This window comes from Emys orbicularis, chromosome 11, assembly GCF_028017835.1.
Source record: "Emys orbicularis isolate rEmyOrb1 chromosome 11, rEmyOrb1.hap1, whole genome shotgun sequence".
NCBI classification, from domain to species: Eukaryota; Metazoa; Chordata; order Testudines; family Emydidae; genus Emys; species Emys orbicularis.
The window spans coordinates 77,658,126-77,682,014 of NC_088693.1; the positions used below are offsets into that span (position 1 = coordinate 77,658,126).

At 51.8% G+C, this 23,889-nt stretch overlaps 1 protein-coding gene across 1 annotated transcript in view; it reads right to left on the reverse strand.

The window, feature by feature from the left end:
- Nucleotides 1-206: 206 nt before the first annotated feature.
- Nucleotides 207-23,889, reverse strand: part of FTCD (formimidoyltransferase cyclodeaminase) — a 34,851-nt gene continuing 11,168 nt past the window's right edge. The window contains exons 5-14 of the mRNA XM_065413681.1: nucleotides 17,095-17,274; nucleotides 12,948-13,085; nucleotides 11,871-12,002; nucleotides 9,609-9,670; nucleotides 7,608-7,737; nucleotides 5,724-5,885; nucleotides 4,360-4,403; nucleotides 3,665-3,803; nucleotides 2,628-2,723; nucleotides 207-293 (exon numbers count right to left, since the gene is read on the reverse strand). Coding sequence (XP_065269753.1) covers nucleotides 207-293; nucleotides 2,628-2,723; nucleotides 3,665-3,803; nucleotides 4,360-4,403; nucleotides 5,724-5,885; nucleotides 7,608-7,737; nucleotides 9,609-9,670; nucleotides 11,871-12,002; nucleotides 12,948-13,085; nucleotides 17,095-17,274 — 1,170 coding nt within the window. The remainder of the gene's footprint in view (nucleotides 294-2,627; nucleotides 2,724-3,664; nucleotides 3,804-4,359; nucleotides 4,404-5,723; nucleotides 5,886-7,607; nucleotides 7,738-9,608; nucleotides 9,671-11,870; nucleotides 12,003-12,947; nucleotides 13,086-17,094; nucleotides 17,275-23,889) is intronic.

Genomic DNA, 23,889 nt, shown 5'->3' on the forward strand with positions numbered 1-23,889 from the left:
TGCACTGGGTGCGGCAGCACCGGAGCCGGATGGCCGCAGCCGTGGTCCCGTTATGGGACCAGACAGCACGGTCTGTCTGAGCAAGGGCAGCTACCTCCTAACGAGACCACAAGAGGAGCGAGAACATTTCAGGTTTGTATTCTGGGCAGCAGGGCCCAGGCAAGCCAGGTCTCAGTGCTAACACTGCCGACGAGCGCCCCCCTCTCTCACCGCCCCCGGCTCTCCAGCAGCTCCAGCACCAACGCCGCGCTCTGCTGGGCCTCCGCCAAGAAGCTGGAGACTCTGCCGTGCATCTGTGTGTAAAAAGAAAGCGAATCATTTCCCACTGAAAGGCCAGCGGAAGCATTTCCTCTTCCCCGGCCCCCGGCCCGGGGGTCCCCCCTTACACTGTGTATCTACCCGTAGGGCCCCTCGTCCCCTGCGGGGTCCCTTGTCAGATGTGGATGCGGCACCAGGTGAGCGACATTTCCAGCGCCTGCCCCGCGCTCCCAGCCTGAGGAGTGAGAGCCCACAGGCCAAAGAGGAGCTTCCCGCCCAATCCACTGTAACAGCTGAATGGGCCAGCAGCCTCTCCCAGCAGGCTCCCCTGGCAGTTAATGGTCGTGCTTTAGGACAAGCTCAGCAGTGATAGGGTTACCATTCGTCCGGATTCCCCCGGACATGTCCGGCTTTTAGAGTTAAAAATAGCGTCCGGGGGGAATTTGTAAATGTCCGGACTTCCCCCCCGCAGAGCACGCGCTGCTGACAGGGCAGCCGGACGGATGGTGCCACTTACATGGGGCTCCGACAGCCAGAGAGAGCCCCTCCTCCGCTTCCCCCTCCTCTCCCCTGCAACTGAGAGCACTCCCTCCCTCCCTGCATTCGCAGATCACCAGCCGGCCGTTCGCACGGGCAGTCTGGAGCTCCTCCCCCTGCTCCTCCTCCCCGGCACGCTGGTCTGAGCGGCAGAGTAAGGGGGCCAGGGGGTCGGAGAAGGGGCAGGGAGGTTCTGGAGGGGGCAGTCAAGAGACGGGGGGGTCGGGAGTTCGGGGGGGGCTTTCTGGGGGTGGGGGTGTGGATAAGGTTTTGGGCAGTCAGGGTACAGGTAGGGGGTAGGATCCTGGGGGGGAGCAGTTAGGGTGGGGGGGTCTCAGGAGGGGGCAGTTAGGGGACAAGGAACAGGGAGGCTTAGGTAGGGGGTGGGGTTCTGGAGGGCAGTTAGGAGCAGGGGTCCTAGGAGGGGTAGTCAGGGGACAAGGAGCGGGGGGGCTGTCAGGGGGCAGGGGTGGGGAGAAGGATCGGAGCAGTCAGGGGACAGGGAGCAGAGGGGTTTAGATGGGTCGGGAGTTCTGGGGGGGGCTGTCAGGGGGTGGGGAGTGGTTGGATGGGGCGTGGGAGTCCCGGGGGTCTGTCTGGGGGTGAGGGTGTGGATAAGGGTTGGGGCAGTCAGGGGGCAGGTAGGGGGTAGGGTCCTAGGGGGCCAGTTAGGATGGGGGGAGGGTCTCAGGAGGGGGCAGTCAGGGAACAAGGAGCAGGGAGGCTTAGGTAGGGGGTGGAGTCCTGGGGGGCAGTTAGGGGCAGAGGTCCCAGGAGGGGGCAGTCAGGGGACAAGGAGCAGGGGGAGGGTTGGGGGTCCTGAGGGGGGCGGGAAGTGGGAGGGAGTGGAAGGGGCAGGGGCGGGGCTAGGGCAGGACTGGGGCGGGGCTAGGGCAGGACTGGGGCGGGGCTCCTCCCATCCTCTTTTTTGCTTGCTGAAATATGGTAACCCTAAGCAGTGATGTCAGTTACGTGTAGGGTTGCCAGGTGTCCGGTTTTCGACTGGAACGCCCGGTCGAAAAGGGACCCTGGCGGCTCCGGTCAGCACCACTGACCGGGCTGTTAAAAGTCCAGTCGGCGCAGTGGGGCTAAGGCAGGCTCCCTACCCGGGTCTGTACAACTCCCAGGAAGCTGCCAGCATCTCCCTCTGGCTCCTAGACGGAGGGACAGCTACGGGGGCTCTATGCGCTGCCCCTGCCCCCAGCGCCAGCTCAGCTGCTCCCATTGGCCAGGAACCACGTCCAATGGGAGCTCAGGGGGCAGTGCCTGAAGGCGCGGGCAGTGCAGAGAGCCACGTGATCGCGCCTCTGCTTAGGAGCCGGAGGGAGATGTTGGCAGCTTCCTGGGAGCCACCTGAGGTAAGCGCTGCCTGGAGCCTACACCCCAACTCCCTGCCCCAGCCCTGAGCCCCCTCCTGCACCCCAGACCCTGCCCCCACCCCAGAGCCCGCACCCCCAGCTGGAGTCCTCAGCCCTGCACCCCAACCCCCTGCCCCAGCCCGGAGCCCCCTCCTGCACCCTGAACCCCTCATTTCCGGCCCCACCCCAGAGCCTGCCCCCACCCCAGAGCCCGCACCCCCAGCTGGAGTCCTCAGCCCTGCACCCCAACCCCCTGCCCCAGCCCTAAGCCCCCTCCTGCACCCCAGACCCTGTCCCCACCCCAGAGCCCGCACCCCCAGCTGGAGTCCTCAGCCCTGCACCCCAACCCCCTGCCCCAGCCCGGAGCCCCCTCCTGCACCCTGAACCCCTCATTTCCGGCCCCACCCCAGACCCTGCCCCCACCCCAGAGCCCGCACCCCCAGCTGGAACCCTAACCCCCGCACCCCAACCTACCTCCTTCCTGAAGGCTTCATCCGTTACATCTTTCAGGTTGGTCACCACGTTGAAATAGGCACCAAACACTCCTGCTTCCAGCGCTTTAGCCGCCACCTGAATGCAAGTGTTAAAGGGATGTGTGAGGAGCTACCTGTATAGCTTACGTATGCCTGGCTGCCCCTTCCTTGCTGTAAAGTGGCACGGCTCCTCCAACCTCAACAGCCTGAGGCCTTTACACCCGCAAAGACCTGGCCCAGGAAGTGGATCGTGTCCAGATACTGATTCTCAGACCAACACTCCAAACTTCCCATGAGGTGGCACTTGTCACCTGTAGATCTCAAAGGAGGGGAAGCTTATTGTCCCCTTCTGACAGCTGGGGAAACTGAGGCAAAGAGCGCTACAGTCAACATTTTCTAAAGGTGCCACTGGTTTTGGCCATCAGAACCTGCCAAAAATGTAGGCAGCTAAAATCAGTGGGTAACTTTGAACCCGTTGGCTGAAGTGACTTGCCCAAACTCACACAATGAGTCACTGGCAGCTCCTCCACCTCTCATTCCAGCAGCCTGTCCACTGGACCTTGCTGGTGCAAGACAGCAGGGGATGTGGGACAGACTCTGGGGCACTGCACTTCTATGGCAAGTCAGAAAAGTTACGGCCACCACCAGGATTTTTCCACTGCTTGGGCAGAGAAGTGGATAGGCCAATGGTCAGGGCGCTTGCCTGGGACTTGGGAGACCTAGACTCGGTTCCCTGCTCAGCCACAGATTTCTTGGGCAGGTCACTTAGTCTCTCTAGACCTGAGTTCCCCACCTGAACCATGGTGGTAAACCTTCCAGGGGGGAGGTAAGGATTGTAAGTGCTCAGACAGTCTGGTGAGGGGAGTCATACAAGTACCTGCGATCGACAGACCTTTTGCTTCCTAACAACATAAATGAGAATCTGTACAAGTCCTCCCAGTGCTCAAAGGCAGATTTCTTCCATTCTGCACTCCAGGGCCAAACTTCTTAAAGAGCTGCGAAAGACTCTGAGCCCGCTGCCAGCACCTAGGCCAGTACCTGGAGATCTGATTTGCAGGCGACGTTCCCGTACTGAGCCATCTCTTTTAACATGGGCCACAAGGCGTTCACTTTCTCTGCCAGTGAGAAGGGGACACCTACAGCCTTCTTCAGCCCCTGCTGCATAGCAGCTGTGCGCCTGCAAAAGGCAAGACACACAGTCAACCTGACTGCAAAAGGCAAGCAAGGAAACCATTGTGGGAAGGGGTGATATCGCACCATAGACACTGGGCTGGCCAAACCGCCGTGCAAATACATTGGTTTTAGGTTCTATTTGCTCATCCAGAAGTGATCCACTCTGTGATGAGTTAACAATATGCCTTTCCAAAGCATATGGGGCACACACAAAGAATGATTAACAAACACTGAAAGTAGGACAAATGTCCAAAAAAATCCACCCAAACGCCCGCCACTCAGGGCAACACACTGAGCCTGCTGCTCCCATAAGAAGCCTGAGGAAAACCAAACTTTAGCTTTGCAGTATGGTGTGAAGATCTCTCTCTCTCTCTCTCTCTCACACACACACACAAAATTAGGGCCTGAGCCATAGCCCACTGAAGCCAATGAGAGCCCGTCCATTGACTTCAGTAGCTCTGGGTCAGGCCATTGGCCTTCAGCTCATTCCAGCGATATCATGGGCTACCCCAGGGGATCAACACCAGTGTTAGTGTTTCAGCTCTTCACACAATACAAACTTTTCTTTCTCTTCAGGCGTGTTCTTAGGCAGCTTCATTGCGTCCTGTTGAGAAACAAACAAGCAGGCATCAGACCGAGGATGCTGGAGATGGAAGAACTATTCCAGATAAAGTTCAGCTCCTTGAGCCTTCACCCTTCCCTATTGCCTGACCCCAGCATGGGCCTGTCTGCCCGAAGGGGGAATGTTCCCATCAGGGCGGTGTGTTCATATCACACCGCTGGTGGAAGTGACACGCCAGACACCCTCCACTGAGGACGCTGCCCTGTGGTGCACAATAAAGTTGCCCAGCGGTTGCTTAGTCACATCAAGGCTGGGGCAGCCCCTCGGTGTTGGAATGAAGGAGACAGAACTGCCTCCCTGGTGCCGCCTTCTCCTTGCTCTTCTGCCTGCCAAGTGCTGGTGCCAGAGCGAATCTGTCCCACTGGGCGTGTGAGGACATTCCTTGGTGTGTCCCCCTTCCGGTCACTCTTTGCTGTGACTCTCAGCCTAGCACCCGTGGGAACGGATGGCACAGTGCGATCCTGCGATGCCATCCTGGGGAGCCAGAGTGCAAAACCAGGGGGGCAGGGCCCCGGGAGCAGCCCTGGGCACCGGAGCTCAAGCACGCTGTGGATCTGTAAGGGGCAGGCTCAAATGCTGTGCGGTGCTTTCTCTGCCCCTCGTCCCGGCCCACGTCACCCTTCCATTCAACTGGTTTGTGCTCGTTCGTTCTGTCGTGGGTCTCTACCCTGGTATGCCCTGGACGGATCTCTGTGCAGGAGGGGTCCTTTGCTTGCCTCTCTCCTCACAGCCTGATCCGTGGAGCTGATCTCTCGGCACAGACAGGACAGCTACATCGGGAGAGATTTTAGGATCCGCCTTTGATGTATCCTGTAAGGTCACTGGAATGGCATCCGGATGGATTCAGTTTATTGTATTCATTTGGCTTTGGGGCTGTTCTTAGTTAGATACAATGCACCTTTCCAGAACTCTGGCTTATCGCATTGTTTGATTTCAGAATTCGGGGCCAGGCCCTCAGCTGGTTGAAATCTGCCCAGGCTCACCGATCTCAATGGAGCTGCAGGGATTCACATTAGCTGAGGATCTACCTGTCATCGTGTCTATGCACAAAAGACATTGGCAAGCTCAGCCCTCCACCTAAGCAGGGCTAAGTAGGAAATCTACCACAGGCAACTATCAAGGCAGCCAACATTTTGCCGAGAGTCCCAGCATACCTCCTTAGCTTTACCCAGAGCATCAGTGATTAGTATTACACGCTATGGGAACGACCAGAGAGAGCAGGCTTGCGAGCAGTCCGCAGACACAAAGGGGTGAGAAATGGAGAGACGTGCAGCTTGTGCAGTGCTTACAAACCTCACTCACCATGTAACTGCTGAAAGCAAGCGAGTCCGTGTCCACCATGACAATCAGCTCATTCATGGCCTGATGGAACGGAGGGATCAGCTTCCTCATGACCAATTCCAGCGCCTCAAACTGACGCTTCCCGTAGGACATCAGCCCCACCATGCAGCCCAGAGCTGCCCCCTGCAAGGAGACATGGCGAAAGCTCCATGCGCGTGCTCTCCTCCAGCACAAGAGACATTAACCCAAGTGGATTGCCATTGCCATTCCTCCCGCGGCACACATGCCACCATGCCCGCCACTGGGCAAAGAGCCCCGACCTGCCCAGGGAGAGTGCAGCGAGACACTCCCAGAAAGGACGAGGATACTTGGGGACTAAAGAACCAGCCAGGAAGTGCTACTCGGAAGAGAGCTGAATGTGAAGCCAGCAGTGAGACCATCCCAGGAGCAGAGGGGAAGTAAAGGCGAGTGAGTCCAACAGTTGCCACGTATCACTTTCACTGGGCCACCGAGGAGGCTGATTTGCCACGTGGCATTGCCAAGCAGCCCACCAGCCCAGAGTGCACTCCGCACTGCCCCACAGCTGCTGGAAGGGGGCGCCTGGCTTGTGGGGCTTCCTCAGTGACCTCAGCCAGGTGGCTACACTGGCCCAAATGCAAAGGGATTATTTGTCAAAGACGATGAACACCAGGGTCTGAATGAGCTCTCCCCTGCCATCTAGTGATGGACTGGGGAAAAGACCTCAGGAGCAGGCCACGTTTGCATAGACACGCCTACTCTAGCCAAGGTGCTCGGCAGATGGAGCTGCTTTGCCAAAGTGATTGATTTTGGCTGTTTTGGATTTAGTGTTGGGCATGGGGTAATGAAATGTTGTTCTCCTTATTGTATGAGTAAAGGGCAGCAAAACAGCAGTTAATATGCCCTACTTGAGGGGGGGTCACCCTCACATGCTAAGCACAGGTAGTGATGCCAAAGCCAAGTCAGAGGGCGGTGGGAACAGATGATCAGAAGAGCTGAAATCCTTGATGAGCAGGTTTAGGGGCGGAGCCTTTGACCCGATGTGGGGACAGTGGTGTGGTGAAAGACAACGCAGGGGCTGCAGGTGGAGAGCGGTTCCCCACTAGCTGGTGAAGTCCCTAAGCAGCAGGCCAAGGGATGGAACCGCAGAACATGGCATAGCAGCTCGAGGGAGCAGCGAGGGGCAAGCTGCAGGGGTGGAGGCAGCAGAGACAGCGGTGAACAGTGGCAAAGGCGGCAGCAAGCAGCAGAGACAACAGTAGCAGCAAGTGAGCAGCAGCAGAGGCTGTACTCGATCCCCCTTCTGGGGGGGGAGATGAACCGTGTGACCACGCCCCAGAATTCTGGGACTTTGCTGACCTCAGACAACTAGCTGGAAGGGGGTGCGGTGGAGGGGAAAGGGCAGCAGTGTGTTAAAGGGGCATTCATCCATTGGACTTTCACACTGCAGGGATGGGAACTGAGGCAAAATACACAGCCCAGGGTATGCAGGTGGGTGTTTACTCATTGTTTGCATCCTTTTGAATCATTGTTGCTGAGTTTTCCTAAATTAGTGCTGTGATCCCGCCGTATAACACTAGAAAACGTGTGTCGAGGGGAAAGACTCGGGGCTTGCGAGAGGGGAGGTATGGCCTCTTTGAGTCACCCGGGGCGGTGTGCAGTTTTCTGGATGGGGGCTCGAGCCAGCTCTGGTGTGCATTGTTAAGAGAAACCCCTGTTGCTGCCAATGCCCCCTGGCAGATGGGCTACAGTTTCTCCTACTACTCACTTGTGGACAATGTCAGGGTTTGACTCAGAGTGGGCTCCCACCCCATCCAGCACAGGCTCTCCACCCCGCTGCGAAGCCGTCGCCCTGCTGTATCACAGGAGAGCCAAGCGTGAACCTACCAGAGCAGACATTGCTGCAGACACCGATCCTCCCCCGGGAGCTGCTGACCTCGCACCAACGGCACGCACGAACGCGTGGAGTGACTTGGACACCAAGTCTCCGTCTGCCTGGCCACTCTGCACCAGGTATCTGCCAACAGCAAATCAGGATGAGCTCAGCCCTGTCCCGCTCCAGGCCGCTAGTGTCAAGCAAATGCAGGGAACCCAGGCTCTCTGAGCAGCCCCAACCATGCTCCCATGGCTCTTCCCAGCATGCCCCCGATAATTCCTTTACCAGAAACCTGAACCGGGTCCCGCGTGGCACCCTCAGGCCTAGACCATCACAGCCAGGAGCCGCACTGAATTCACTGGGCCTTTGGGGGCTGTATCTGCTGAGAGAAACTCCACCCCAGTTTGGGAAATCGAAACCAGCAGCAACCTGTCCTGAAGAAGAGCTGCTTATTCCAGGGCCTGCGTGGGGGAGCCCTTAGTGCAGAGGTTCTCAAACTGGGGTCATGACCCCTCAGGGGGTTGCGAGGTTATTACATGGGGGGGTCATGAGCTGTCAGCCTCCACCCCAAACCCCGCTTCACCTCCAGCATTCATAATGGTGTTAAATATATAAACACGTGTTTTTAATTTCTAAGGGGGGTCGCACTCAGAGGCTCTCTGTATGAAAAGGGTCACCAGTACAAAAGTTTGAGAACCCCTGCCTTAGTGGGGACATTTCTGGCAGGAAGGGATCGTTCCTCTCTCCTGCAATGCATGAACCATCCACACAAAAATCCTACTCTTCCCCTTTAAAAATGCCCTCCACTGCTCTGAGCAGAGGCGTCCTGGAGCTGGCAGCAGTGTCGTGGAATGAGAGGAGCTGCTCTCAGGGGCAGAGAAGGGACTGGGCACTGCCACTTGCCAGGGCATCCTCCCCAACCCCACAGGGAATGGCCATGCTGCTCGTCTCAGAGGAGAGCCACCAGCTGGGCTCAGCCTGCAATGGCCAGTGGTGGGTGAGGGTGGGAGGGAGGCCAGTGGAGGGTATCCAGCTACAGAACAGTCCTCCAGAGTCTGACCAGCTCTAGGAAACACTGCAAACCCTTCATCTTGGAAACAGCCCTTCCACAATGAGCCAGAGACTCCAGGAAGTCCTCTAGGAACTTTGCTCTTGCTAATGACTTTACATGGAAGGTGCTAGATACTATGGTGAAGGGAAGCAGTATACAACCCTGCAGGTGTGTCTGCACTGCGATCGGCAGGTGGGAGAGCAGCTGGATATGCAGTGGCATGTTAAACCAGGTATGCTGATTACTAAGCAAACCCTGGGTGCTCCTGATGGTGCAGTTTAAACCCAGCAGTTCATTGTCCAGTACTAGAACTGGGCAGAAACTGGAATTTCTGTTCCGTGGGAAATTCTGACATTTTGAGGGGGAAATGTTCTGAATTGGAACAAAAAGCCAAAATTTTGAAATTTCCCATGAACTCAAAATTCTGAAAAAGTTTGGTTTAGGAAATGAAAAGTTTCATTTCAATAAAGTCAGATTGTTTTGTTTCGATAAGGTAAAAATGTGTCATTTTGACAGTGTTTCATTTTATTTTTAATATATGTTATATATAAATATGTCAAATATTAACTGTAACATACATTATATTTTATTAAAATCTTAAAGTCAAAACAAAATTGAAGTGATAAAGTTGAACCAAAACATTTTTACCTTATCTAAATTAAACACTTCAGGGTTATTGAAACAAAATGAGACAATCAAAGCGATTCTTTTCGACTTTTTCCCATCAAAAATGTTGTTGAAATCAACGTTTCATTGGGCAGGAGCATTTTAAACTCTGTAGGAATACAAATGAGTTCCTAATGGCATCCCAGGAAGAATGTGCTACTTTGGGGTCTGACAGAGCAACAGCAAATTGAGTCAACAGCTATTCTCAGAGACTCATGAGCAGGCACCCGGGCTCCCTCAATCGTGCGTGGTACAAACAAGGAGAGTGACAAAGAAAATGGACAAGGTGCCATACTCAATAATGCGCTCCTGGGGGTTAAATGGAGACAAGGAATCCAGGCCCAGGCGGCTGACTACCTGAAATGAAGAAAGACAAATTCATTAAGGCAGAGTCGACATATTAGCCTTGTTCACTTCTGGGGGAGAATATTCAGTTCCAAGGCTCATCGGATGGCCAGGAATTCTGAGCAAGTGATTTGATGTAAATATCCAGCCAGAAAAGACTGGCCTCACTTGGGACACTTGGGTCATGTACACGTTTCTACAAATCAATGTTATGTTTTTACAAGGAACAGTATCAAAGCTAGTAACCTACAATTGGTTCCAGCCATGAGTATGTTCTGATATCCATCCACCCTGTCCGTCACCATCATCATCATCATCGTAATTAACTAACTCTTATCTAGGGCTTTTCACCCATCCTATTCAAAATGCCTTAGCAAAACATTAACCCTAAGTGTGATATCAAGCTAAACAAAACTGGTCCTTTTTGGTTCTAACGAAGCGTGGCATGGCATTTGAAATACAGCATCGTGTCTTTAAAACCCTCAAAGCTGATTCATTTTCCCTTTGTATATTATTTTTGAGGGGCACCCATACATCATCATACCTACCACGTGGGAAATGAATTATCCCCTGGGCCAAGGAAACAGTCCCCTCTTGGGTAAGGCTCTGGGAAACTCCTGTAGAGTTTTAATGAACCCAATACACACAGAAATCGTTTCCTTAAGGGCATTAAGCAGGTTGCCTTCCCACACAGCACTTCTCCAACCTCTCAAGTCACTGAACATCCCTTTGGAACCTAACCCAATGAATGCTGTCTCATTCGCAGGAATAAGTCCTTCTTCAGAATGTCATTGGGAGTTTTATCTGCCTCAGGGCCTTGGTTTGGTTTCTGAGCAAGGGAATAAATAGGAACTTCCAAATCTTTCATATTCTCTGGTGGGAAAGGACAAGACAGATCTGATTTTGCTCCATTGCTTTTTGCCTGACCCTCTGTGACCCTCTGTGCCCCAAAACAACACCCTGGCACCCCCATATTCACCACTGTCATACAATTAGGCTATGTTTTGTACAAAGTATGTCTTGTGAGGTATCATTCTAAAAGTCTTGATCTGTTGAACTTTAATATCCTGTTTGGTTGTATGTGCTGTCATTGTATGTGAAGTTATGAAGTTTTGCTATGTGTGTGTTGCTGAAATATGTTATGAGGCTGGGAACACCCACAACCAGCCTTTCAGGTACAACAATGAAGAAGCTACACAGTACTAATGGCCCCATTAAGGGGAATCTACACACCCAGGGACTATCTCAGGAATTGTTTACAATGGAGATTTCCCAGAGGGATCACGTGGGCAATGGAAGATGCTTGACCAGGGGCAGGGGGAGAGGGGAGCAGACCCCCATGTCATGAGCAAAGATCTTCCCAGCAAGCTGGAAGAAGCTATAAAAGAGGGGAAGTGACATCATCACTTGGCCTCACTCCCCTTGCACCTGAACACCTGGAAACACCTTAGGAACAAAGACTGAACTGGGAAAGGAGGCCCCACATGGGACAGAAGAATTCCAGCCTGTGTATGTAAAAGCTGTAACCTGCTTGTACTAGCTAACAGGGTGAGACACTGCTTGATTCAAATCCTATCTAGTTTATAAAGCTTAGATTGCGGTTTTGTTTTATTTCTTAGGTAACCTGCTTTGATCTGTACACTCAGTACTTATAATCACTTAAAATGTATCTTTCTGTAGTTAATAAGTTTGTTTTATATTTTTTTACCTAAAACAGTGTGTTTTGCTAGAAGTGCTTGGGGAATCTGCTCAGGAACAGAAACTGGTGCATGGTCCTCTCCACACTGAGAGAGGGGAGGACTGAGTAATAAACTTATACTGGTCAGGCCTTTGACCAGGGCAAGACGGTACAGCTCTGGGGTCCTAGGCGGTGGAGCTGGTGGGGAGCTGTCTGGAACCTCTCTATTGTTAATTCATGAATGGCTGAGGAGAAGCATTCATGTAACTGCAGCTGGGTGTGTCCCTGCCTGTGTAGATGTTTCTGGGACTGCAGGACCGGGAGCGGTCTGAAGCTTTTCACAGCCTCACAGTGTGAGAAGGGGCCCGGATTGGTATGTCAGAGGGCTCAGCAATACCCCAGTTCCAGGTTGCACCCTGGGGAAACCCGTCACACCCTTCCACAGGCAAGAAGCTGCCAGCTCAGCTGCTATTATTTGCAGTTCCCTCCAGGGAAAGATTTCTGAGCAGGGATGTCAATGGACGCTGGCCTTACCAGTCTGATTTTCTGTTCCTCCTCCAGAATGAAGAGGTTTTCTTTCTGAATGTAATACTCCGCTGCATCAAGCATGGCCTTCTTGGGGACAAGCCCCACCAGCTGGGAGCCCACCACGGGCAGGCTCAACTCCTGCAAACAAGGACTAGCATTTAACAGGCCTCTAGCATTACAGTCCCACTGCCTGGCCACCTCTCCCACTGCCCCCAACTCCTGCTCTGCGCCAAGGGGTGCACCGGACTCGAGCAGGACCTTCCCATTCTAGGGGTTGGGACTCACAGTCAGAGATCTCACTTTGCTGGTCCTTCCTGCTGCTGTTTGGGCCCAGCCACTGACCCCTCACTTCCATTCGCAGCACATAGGATCTGCACAGCTGGTCACCTGCTTGCCTCCCCTCCCCCAGTTCTACAGCAGTGGGACCTTAATGTCACAACGGGGGCCTGCTGCCACCATGCCCCTCACTCTGAGGGGTAGACATCCCAGTGTGCCTGGTGCTTATGGGGAAATGCCATGGAAGGCCGTACACAGGTGGGAGGGAGTGGGCTGGCTGGCTGGCTCCCTAAGGGATAAGAAGTAGGTGTATGCCATTTAGCAGCCTCCTGAAAACATGGGAGGAGGAGAGGATAGCTGGCAACTCACCAAACGAGGCCATCTGGACTCCCTCCCGAAAGGCACTGAAGGTAGGGTACAGAAGCAGAGGGGACCCCACAAATAACCTTGGCGTCCAGGGTGTTCCCTGTATATGCTCATAGATCTTAAGCCTAGGCCAGCAAACTTGGACATGCCGCTGTCCCACACCACGTGACTGCCAGTCCGGAGGGGACTGTGCAGCAGCTGGCAAGTCTCATGAGGCACACATTCCTGCTCCCTTAATGCCTTAAGTATGGAGGGTAGGTTGTGGCTCCCTGTGTATTCACACACACACCTCCTACAAGACAAGCTCTTATGGCATAGGTATAAGGACTTTCTCTTGCTCCACCAGCCACAGGCACTTTGACTGTAATTTTACTTCTCTGAAGGAGGCTGGTTGCGCTGGTTAAAGCTGCTTCAAACTTGCATAGCACCTGTGCAACTCACCCGGGCATCTTTGCAGACCTCCTCATAGACCGTGTGGAGGGAGGTGATTTCAAAGTCCAGCAGGTTTGTAGAAACCTGGGCAATATTCTCCTCATCCAAGTACCAGCCCATGCCTTGGACCTTCTTCAAACGCCCAGGCTGAAAAGAACAACACACTTCAGAGCTGTGTTGGCTGATGAGCCAACTCAACCCTGGGAATAAGCCTGCAAGAGAGAAAGCATTCTGCAGATGAGGGGAACTGACTGATACACAACTGGAGGTCACTAGCCCACAGCTGTAAATATTCGGGTTTGCTGATGACCCAGAAGTAGCAGCAGCCAGATATTGTACTGTGAAGGAAGAAGAGTCCATACTGATAATGGATAAAGTTGCCTTCATATTTACTTGTACAGATTTAATGGAGTGGGACTATGCCCCTTACCGACTCCCCTCTAGTTATTTGTTCTGCTCCATTCGTTGCATGGGGCCTTGCATACTAATAGAAATGGCAGGTCCCTGCCCTGAGGAACTTACAGGCTAAAGACTGTGGGCACAGATAAGAACATAACAACATCAGAATGGCCATACTGGGTCAGACCAAAGGTTCATCTAGCCCAGTATCCTGACTTCCGGCAGTAGCCAATGCCAGGTGTCCCAGAGGGAATGAACAGAACAGATGATCCATCCCCTGTTGCCCATTCCCAGCTTCTGGCAAACAGAGGCTAGGGACACCATCCATGTCCTCCTGGCTAATAGCCATTAATGGGCCTATCCTCCATGAACTTATCTAGTTCTTTTTTGAATCCTGTTATGGTCTTGGCCTTCACAACATCCTCTGGCAAGGAGTTCCACAGGTTGACAGTGTGTTGTATGAAAAAATACTTCCTTTTGTTTGTTTTAAATCTGTTGGCTATTAATTTCATTTGGTGACCCCTAGTTCTTGTGTTATGAAGAGTAAATAACACTTCCTTATTTACTTTCTCCACACCAGTCATGATTTTATAGACCTCTATCATCTCCTCCTAGTCGTCTCTTTTCCAAGCTGAAAAGACCCAGTCTTATTAATCTCTCCTCATATGGCAGCCGTTCCATACCCCTAATAATTTTTGTTGCCCTTTTCTGAACCTTTTCCAAGTCCAATATATCTTTTTTAGATGGGGCAACCACATCTGCACGCAGTATTCAAGATGTGGGCATACCATGGATTTATATAGAAGTGATATGATATTTTCTGTCTTATTATCTATCCCTTTCTTACTGATTCTCAACATTCTGTTCACTTTTTTGACTGCCACTTCACATTGAGTGGATGTTTTCAGAGAACTATCCACAATGATTCCAAGATCTCTTACTTGAGTGGTAACAGTGGTAACCCCATCATTTTATAGCTATAGTTGGGATTATGTTTTCCAATATGCATTACTTCGCACATATCAACACTGAATTTCATCTGCCAGTTTGTTGCCCAGTCACCCAGTTTTGAGAGATCCTTTTGTAGCTCTTCACAGTCTGCCTGGGACTTAACTATCTTGAGTAGTTTTATATCATCTGCAAATTTTGCCACTCTCTGTTTACCCCTTTTTCCAGATCATTTATGAATATGTTGAACAGTACTGGTCCCAGTACAGACCCTGGGGGACACCACTAACCCCTCTCCATTCTGGAAACTGACCATTTATTCCTACCCTTTGTTTCTTATTTTTAACCAGTTACCAATCCATAAGAGAACCTTCCCTGTATCCCATGACAGCTTACTTTGCTTAAGAGCCTTTGGTGAGAGATCTTGTCAAAGGCTTTCTGAAAATCTAAGTTCACTATATCCACTGGATCCTCCTTTGTCCACATGCTTATTGACCCCACTCAAAAAATTCTAGTAGATTGGTGAGGCATGATTTCCCTTTACAAAACCCATGTTGACTTTCCCTCAAAAAATTATGTTCATCTATGTGTCTGACAATTTTGTTCTTTACTATCATTTCAACCAGTTTGCCCAGTACTGAAGTCAGGCTTACCGGCCTGTAATTGCCGGGATCATCTCTGGAGCCCTTTTTAAAAATTGGCATCACATTAGCTATCCTCCAGTCATTTGGTACAGAAACTGATTTAAATGGTAGGTTACATACCACAGTTAGTAGTTCTGCAATTTCATATTTGAGTTCCTTCAGAACTCTTGGGTGAATACCATCTGGTCCTGGTGACTTATTACTGTTTAGTTTATCAATTTGGTCCAAAACCTCCTCTAATGATACCTCAATCTGGGACAGTTCCTCAGATTTGTCACCTAAACAGAATGGCTCAGGTTTGAGAATCTCCCTCATATCCTCAGCCGTGAAGACTGATGCAAAGAATTCATTTAGTTTCTCCGCAATGGCCTTATCGTCCTTGAATGCTCCTTTAGCATCTCCATCGTCCAATGGCCACACTGGTTGTTTAGCAGGCTTCCTACTTCTCATTTACTTTTTAAAAAAATTGCTATTACTTTTTGAGTCTTTGGCTAGCTGTTCTTCAAATTCTTTTTTGGCCTTCCTAATTATATTTATACACTTCATTTGCCAGAGTTTATGCTCCTTTCTATTTTCCTCGGTAGACTTTAACTTCCACTTTTTAAAGGATGCCATTTACCTCTCACTGCTTCTTTTACTTTGTTGTTTAGCCACGGTGGCACTTTTTGGTTCTCTCACTATATTTTTTAATTTGGGGTCAGTGGTTCCATGTTATGCCTGCTCTGCCCATACTATGCATTCCAGTACAATACTCCGCAGTGCATTTTCACATGCTATGCTAACAAAGACCGTACGCTCTCCTGCCAGACTGACTGAGGGTATTTCCACACTGCACTAGGAAGTGTGAGGCAGCTTTGATCTTGCTAGCGAACAATAGCAGTGAAGTTGCAGCATTACAGACTGTAAAGGCCATGTGGGACCCTGGGTGTGTATATCAGTGACTAACCCATGCTGCTCAGCTACACTGCTATTGGTACCCACCCTATCTAGATCAAAGGAAGCTTGGGTTTGTCCTCACATGCTGCAGTCACCCCTCTGATTGCAGTGTAGACAGACCCACAGCCTAGCTCCAGCAAACACGTGTTTTATGCTGAAAGCAACGTGGCCAGAGAAACCAGTAACGTTCCTCCCAACAAAAAATACATCAAACAAACAAACAAACAAATACATCCTGTTTTATTTATGATGACAGCCTTGGCGTCCAGCCTCCATTGCTCAGCCCCAGAAACCCACCCTCAAGCTCCTTCCAGATGGATCCCTCTAATCGCCTGCTCAGATACACTCCCATCCTTTGGAGCACGTGATTCCCATGGTCAGACAAGGGAGCCCATCCTGAAATCTCTCCTGTCTGTGAGCTCAGCAGGGCCCCCCCTTTGGCAAGTGCCCCCTGCTGCTCTCAGGCTGTTGGGTCACATGAGAGATTGACAAGGCAGTTCTATAAAGTGCAAAATAGCTCTGGGTGCTGGGGAGAGTCATAAGCAGCTTCCCTTCTTTCCCAGATCCAGTAGATGGGTCCTCAGACAAGGCTCTGGGATGGCCCTGGGGGATGACTCAACTGACACACTTAGAACATGGGATACTCCACTCCCAAGTACAGAGTTTGATGAAACAGAACAGACACCACCCCGACGGGAACCAAGTACATACCTGCAGGGACATCATGCCTGCCCTTAGCCAGAGAGCACCATCATATACTATAAATGGGTAGATATGTCAAGGAATATAGGAACCACCTTACATTAATCAAAGCCTCATATGCTCTTCACCTCAAAGGTCATTTGTTGCCTGCTCAAACAAGCCAATGTTGCTATAATAAAGGTTGCATTTACCCAGCTTACTCTGATCTAAGGACCCTAAATTCCTCCTCCCCTTGAACCATAATTCAGCAGCATGAAAATAGCTGAGAGGGGTAGTAGACCTGTACAAGCCCAGTTTGTAATTTTTGTACAGATCAATTCCAGTGTAGCCTGTAACACAAACTGGCACCAGTGTCCCTTACTTTGGGACAGCAAAGTTGGACAACTCAAATCTGGAGAATTGTGGAATTAGGAGTGGGTGGGAGAGGGATTTATTCATTTGTTTATTTTTGAGCCAATGCTCTAGTTATCCAGTGCCCTCTCCCACTGAAGCCTGATTATTCTGAATAAGGAACTTAATGGGCTTACCTGGTCCTTCGCGCGGCCCTGCTCCCGGATGTTGAGAGCAATCCGATGCGCCAGCTCCTTTGTGCACAGGAGGTTGATGTTGTACGCAATGAGGAATGTACGCGCACCAGTGACTGTGGCTCCCCATCTTGGAACAAAGGACGCAGAGCCAAAATCAGGAACCCACTCGGCCTTTGTGAGCTTAGAAGAGAGTGAAAGAAAGGAACGAAATCCATTGAAAAGAAACTCCTCATCGTTTAAGGTCAGTCGGGTTTATTTGTCACTCCAGAGAGCTGATTGCAAGTTAATTCAGAATTCATAGACTGTCACAGGAGACATGGTGCATTCCTCACTCAGAGCTATTCCACGCCCAGTCTCTAGTATTGTGTGTTAGTGTGTGTGTTCCGCTGGAGCCAAGAGCCCCAATCTTAGCACAAGGCAAAACAACGTCTGGCTCAAACAAATGACTGGGGTGGAGAGGAAGGACAAGGTCACAATGGAACCACCATGCTGAGCACAGTCCGCAGCAGCCTCAACGCAGCACACCGTCTGCCTAGCCAAAAGAACATGTTCTGAGTGCACACAAAGTATCTGGGAAATTCCTGAACTACTCAGAAGTGCTCCCTCTTCTCCCCATGACCCAGCACAACCAGCTTTATTAACCTTTCCTCAAATTTCTCCCAATGCCCCCTCTTGGCTGACACCAAACAAGAGACATTTCAGCCCCTATGGGAGACTCTAAGAAACTATTAGGAAATGAAAACAGGAGCTCACAGAGCTGCCAAGTTCTGTACAGTTCTGTGGGCCACAAGTCTTACCAGCAACCAACCATTGCTGACTCCCTCTGGGCACCCCGGGCCGTGGGACAGGTCTGGTGGGGAGGTACAAGCCATCCCTCACATCATGGAGAAGGTAGTGACGGGGGACTGGGGAGATGCAGGGGGCGCTTGGCGAATGGGGCAGCCAGAGTGAATGGGGAGCCATTGATTCACAGATCCATAGAGCTTAAGGCCAGAAGAGACCATCAGATCATCTTGTGTGACCTGGGCAAAGAAGTCCCGCAGTTACCCCTATATTGAGCCCAATGACTTGTGCTTGGCTAAAGCCAATCTCTTCGACAGGCATCCAGTCTGGAGTGGAAGACATCAGGAGATGAAGAATCCACCACTTCCCTTGGTGGTTGGCTCCAATGGCTAATCACCTTCATTGTTAACAATCGGTGCCACACTTCTCCTTTGCATTTGTCTGGTTTTAGCTTCCAGCCATTGCTGTTTGCTCTGCCTTGCTCTGCTAGACTAAAGAGCCCTTTAGTACCCAGTATTTTCTCCTAATGAAGATACTGGGTATCAAGTCACCTCCCAGTTTTCTTTTTGATAAGCTAAACAGACTGAGCTCATTAATCTCCCACTGTACAGCATTTTCTTCAGGCCTCAGATCATTTTTTGGCTCTTCTCTGCACCCTCTCCAATTTTCCAACATCCTTTTTAAAACGGGGACCCCAGAACTGGGCACAGTATTCCAGCATTGTCTCACCAGTGCCATGTACAGAGGTAAATCCGGCCCTACTTCTCCACACTCCCCTCTCTACACATCCCAGGATCGAATTAGCCCTTTCTGTATCACCATCACACCGGAGCTCATGTTGAGTTGCTTTCCACTCTCTTTTCAGCGTCACGGCTCTCCAGGTAACAGCACCCCACCCTGTCGGCATCCCTTCTTCATAGATGTATATAACTTTGTATTTGACTGTATTAAAAAGCATTTTGTTTAAATGGGCCCAGCTTACCAAGTGATCCAGATCACGCGGTATGACTGCCTTGTCCTCACTATTTACCACTCCACCAATCCTTGTGTCATCTGCCAATTTGCTCAGCAGTGATTTTATATCTACTTCCAGCTCAATGATGGAAATGTTGAGCAGCATCAGGCCTAGTGCCGATCCCAATGTAACCCTGCTGGGAACCGCCCCATTTGATGGTGATTCCCCATTGACAACTACCCTGTGCGATCTGTCCGTTAGCCAGTCCTTCATCCACTACCAGGCGCTATTGATGCTGTAGAGTGCTAATTTCAAACAGTGTTGTGTGGTACAAAGTCAACGGCCTTCCAAAAGTCAAAGTGTATTACTACAGCTACACAGTTACCTGCATCAACCAAACATGTGAGCTCCTTAAAGAACGACAATAGGTGTGTTTGACATGACCTATTTCCATAACACTGCCTTGAGTGGCAGTAATTATATCCCTGTCCTCAAAAGCTGTATTGATCGAGTCCCATATCAGCTCTCCCACTGAGGACCAGGGGATTTCAGGGAGTCAGAGACTGACTTTGGAGGAGGAAGCCAGGGGGCTTGGTTGGAGACGGGAGAAGGATTGAGGGAGGGCCTGAGACAACTAGGAGACATTTCTGGGATGAGGCCTGTAGAAGCTGTGGGCCAGGAGATCATTCGGATGAGGCCTGTCACAGCTGGCGGGAGGGGGTTGTTCGGATGAGGCCTGTGGCAGCTGCGGGGGAGGAGGGGAGGGATGAGGCCTGTGGCATCTAGGGGGCAGGGGGTTGTTGGGATGAGGCCTGTGGCAACCGGGGGGTAGAGGGGTCGTTGCGATGAGGCCTCTGGCAGCTGGGGAGTGGGGAGGTCATTGGCTTGAGGCCTGTCACAAGTGGGGGGTGGGGGGCCGTTGGGATGAGACTTTTGGCAGCTGGGGGGCCAGGGGTTTATTGGGATGAGGCCTGTGGCAGCGGGGGAGGGGGTTGGGGGGTCATCGGCATGAGGCCTGTGGCAGCTGGGGCCATGGGGGTCGTTGGGATGAGGCCTGTGGCAGCTGGGGCCAGGAGGGTTGTTGGGATGAGGCCTGTGGCAGCTGGGGGACAGTGGGGTCATTGGGATGAGGCCTGTCACAGCTAGGGGGCAGGAGGGTCATTGGAATGAGGCCTGTCACAGCTGGGATTCAGGGGGGTCATTGGGATGAGGCTTGTGGCAGCTCCGTGGGAGGGGGTCATTGGGATGAGGCCTGTGTCAGCTGGGGGGCAGGATGGTCATTGGGATGAGGCCTGTCACAGCTGGGATTCAGGGGGGTCATTGGGATGAGGCCTGTGGGATCTGAGGGCAGGGGGTCGTTGGGATGAGGCCTGGGGCAGCTTGGGGGCAGGAGGGTTGTTGGGATGAGGCCTGTCACAGCTGGGGGACAGGGGGGTTGTTGGCATGAGGCCTGTAGCAGTTGGGGGTAGGTGGTCGTTGGGATGAGGCCTGTGGTAGCTGGGGGGCAGGGTGATTGTTGGATGAGGCCTAGGGTTGGCAACCCTCCCAGTTTTGCTGGGAGTCTCTCGGAATCGGGCTCTATCTCCCGGAGGCTACTGCAGCCAAACCGGGAGATTTTAGGGTGCTAAAAGTATGGTGGCGCAGCTGGGTTAAGGCAGGCTCCCTGTCTGCCCTGGCCCCGTGCCGCTCCTGGAAGCGGCCAGTACGTCACTGTGGCCCCTGGGGGGCAGGGGTCTCCTTGCGCTGCCCACCCCCCGAGCACCGAGTCCACAGCTCCCATTGGCCGGGAATTGCCCCCAATGGGATCCGTGGGGGAAGTGCCTGCAGGCAGGGGTAGCGCACGGAGCCCACTTCCCACCCGCCAGGGGCTGTAGGGACGTGCCGGCCGCTTCCAGGAGCGTTGCCAGGCCAGGACAGGCAGGGAGTCTGCCTTAACCTAGCTGCGCTGCCGACTGGGACCCACCCAAGGTAAGAGCCACCCAGTCGGAGCCGGCACCCCGCACCCCTCACCCCCTCCCGCACCCCAACCTCCTGCCTAAGCCCTGAGCCCCCTCCTGCACCCAAACTCCCTTCCAGAGTTTGCACCCCGCACCCCTTCCTGCACCCCGCACCCCTGCCCCAGGCTCAGTCTGAAGCCCCCTCCCACACTCCAAACTCCTTGGCCCCTGCCCAGAGCCCGCACCCCTTCCCACACCCAAACCCCCTGTCCCAGCCCGGAGAAAGTGAGTGAGGGTGGGAGACAGCGAACGATGGTGGGAGGGGGGAGGGAGGGAGGCAGAAGCGCGGGGCCTCAGAGAAGGGTCAGGGCAGGGGCGTGGCAGGGCCTCGGGGAAGGGGCAAGGCAAGGGTTTGGCAATCCTAATGAGGCCTGTGGCAGCTGGGGGACAGGGGGGTCATTGGGATGAGGCCTGTAGCAGCTGCAGGGCAGGGAGGTGGTTGGGATGAGGCCTGTGGCAGCCGGGAGGCAGGGGGGGTCGTTGGGATGAGGCCTGTCTAGGGTTGCCAACTTTCTAATTTCACAAAACCGAACACGCTTGCCCTGATCTTCCCAGATGCCCCGCCCCTTCTCTGAGGCTCCACCCCCTTTCACTCCATTCCCCCTTCCTCTGTCGCTCGCTCTCCCCCACCCTCACTTACTTGCTCATTTTCACCAGGTTGCGGCAGGGGGTTGGAGTGTGGGAGGGGGTGCGGGCTCCAGGATGGGACCAGAAATAAGGGGTTCTGGGTGCAGGAGGGGGATCTGGGCTGGGGCTGGGGCTGGGGCTGGGGCTGGGGCTGAGGGGTTTGGAGTGTGGGAGGGGGTTGGGATGAGGCCTGTGGCAGCTGAGGGGCAGGGGGTTGTTGGGATGAGGCCTGTCACAGGGTCTCCCTTCTTCCCCAGCTCTCTGGAAACAAGTCACTGATGCCACCAGCTCCTGCTCATTCGTCCCATCATCCTGGCTCCAGCTTGGCTGTGCCAGGCAGGAGGGCACTGCAAAAAGAGGAGAAATGCCCCCACAGGGAGGCAGAGCCTGAGCTGAGGCATCCTGGCAGCCCTCTGGCTGTGCGAGGTGCTGTGCGGATGTGGGGGCATAGGGCTCAGACCCTGGCCCTGGGCGATGAATGGGCACCTCAGCGATAGCATCACAGCACAGAGACAATCCTTCACTCACACCCTGGAAAACACTGTCCTGGGGCAGGGCCAAGCCTGGCTCCTGGAGGAGTTTGGCCAACGACTTCACTGGGCACAGGGTTAGGCTCCTCCCCTGGGTTTACTAGACTCATCTCAGAAGGGGGCGCAGCCTTGAGGGGCGAGATTTGTAAAGCCAATTGTACCACAAATTGTTAGACATACATTTTTCATTGAAAAATTCCAATTTGGGTTGACCAAAATATTTAGCGAATTTGTATAGAAAAAAACAAACAAATTCATAAGAACATACTAAGAAGAATGGCTATACTGTGTGAGACCACTGGTCCATCTAGCCCAGTGCCTCTCAACCTTTCCAGACTACAGTACCCTTTCAGGAGCCTCATTTGTTTTGCCTACCCCAAGTTTCACCTCACTTAAAAACTTTGCTTACGGAATCAGACATAAAAATACAAAAGTGACCCAGCATGCTATTACGGACAAATTGCTGACGTTCTCATTTTTACCACATCATTATGAAATAAATCGACGGGAATATAAATATTGTATTTACATGTCAGTGTATAGTATATAGAGCACAGTATAAACAAGTCATTGTCTGTTTGAAATTTTAGTTTTTACTAATTTCATTAGTGCTTTTTATGTAGCCTGTTGTAAACTAGGCAAATATCTAGATGAGTTGATGTACCACGTGGAAGACCTTTGAATAAAACCTAAAATTCAACAAAATTTCCCCTCCAGTTTTTCAGTTTGGTCAGCGAACCAAAAACATGGTTATTTGCACAGCGGTAATGAAGGCACTGCCGGCAGAACATCTCTTGGTCACTGTGGCATGCGTCACCAGGTGTTACTCCATGTAACTCCACTGGAATGAAGACAGTTATGCCTGGGTGAAACTGGGGTGTCAGAGCGAAGAATCAGGCTCAGAGCTTGTACCACCACTTGGAGAAGTGGCTTATTCATCTCCACTTGTTAATAGCAGATGAAACTGAGCAAAGACAAAAAGTTTTGTTTCAGGTTGAACAAAATGTTTGGTTTGGCCCAAAATGATCTGTGTGTGTGTGTGCGCGCGCATGTGTGTGTATATATATTCAATTCATTGATAATTTTTTTTAAAAATTGGTTTGGGACTGACCCAATTTTCCCCCCAATTTTTTGGAATGGCTGGCAAACTGAAAAATCCCTTATTCACACAGCTGTAATCCGAATCCGGCAAACCCACAGGGCACGATTACATGCCTGTTGCACTAAGGTTATACTGTACATATCACAGCCATGGCCACTCACAGGGTGGGAGCTAGGCTTTCACTGCTTCAAGAACTGTATCAAATGTCCCAACAAAGCACAGCCAGCCCCTAATGAGAATCGTTACACTGTCCCCTAATGACAGGTTTCAGAGTAGCAGCCGTGTTAGTCTGTATCCGCAAAAATAACAGGAGTACTTGTGGCACCTTAGAGACTAACAAATTTATTAGAGCATAAGCTTTCGTGGGCTACAACCCACTTCTTCGGATGCATATAGAGTGAACCATATATTGAGGAGATATATATACACACACATACAGAGAGCATGAACAGGTGGGAGTTGTCTTACCAACTCTAGAGGCCAATTAAGTAAGAGAAAAAAAAAAAAAAAAAACTTTTGAAGTGATAATCAAGATGGTTCAGTACAGACAGTTTGATAAGAAGCAAGTGTGAAAATACTTACAAGGGGAGATAGATTCAATGTTTGTAATGGTTCAGCCATTCCCAATCCCTATTTAGCCCTGAGTTGATTGTGTCTAGTTTGCATATCAATTCCAGCTCAGCAGTCTCTCGTTGGAGTCTGTTTTTGAAGTTTTTCTGTTTTAAGATAGCCACCCGCAGGTCTGTCAAAGAATGGCCAGACAGGTTAAAGTGTTCTCCCACTGGTTTTTGAGTATTATGA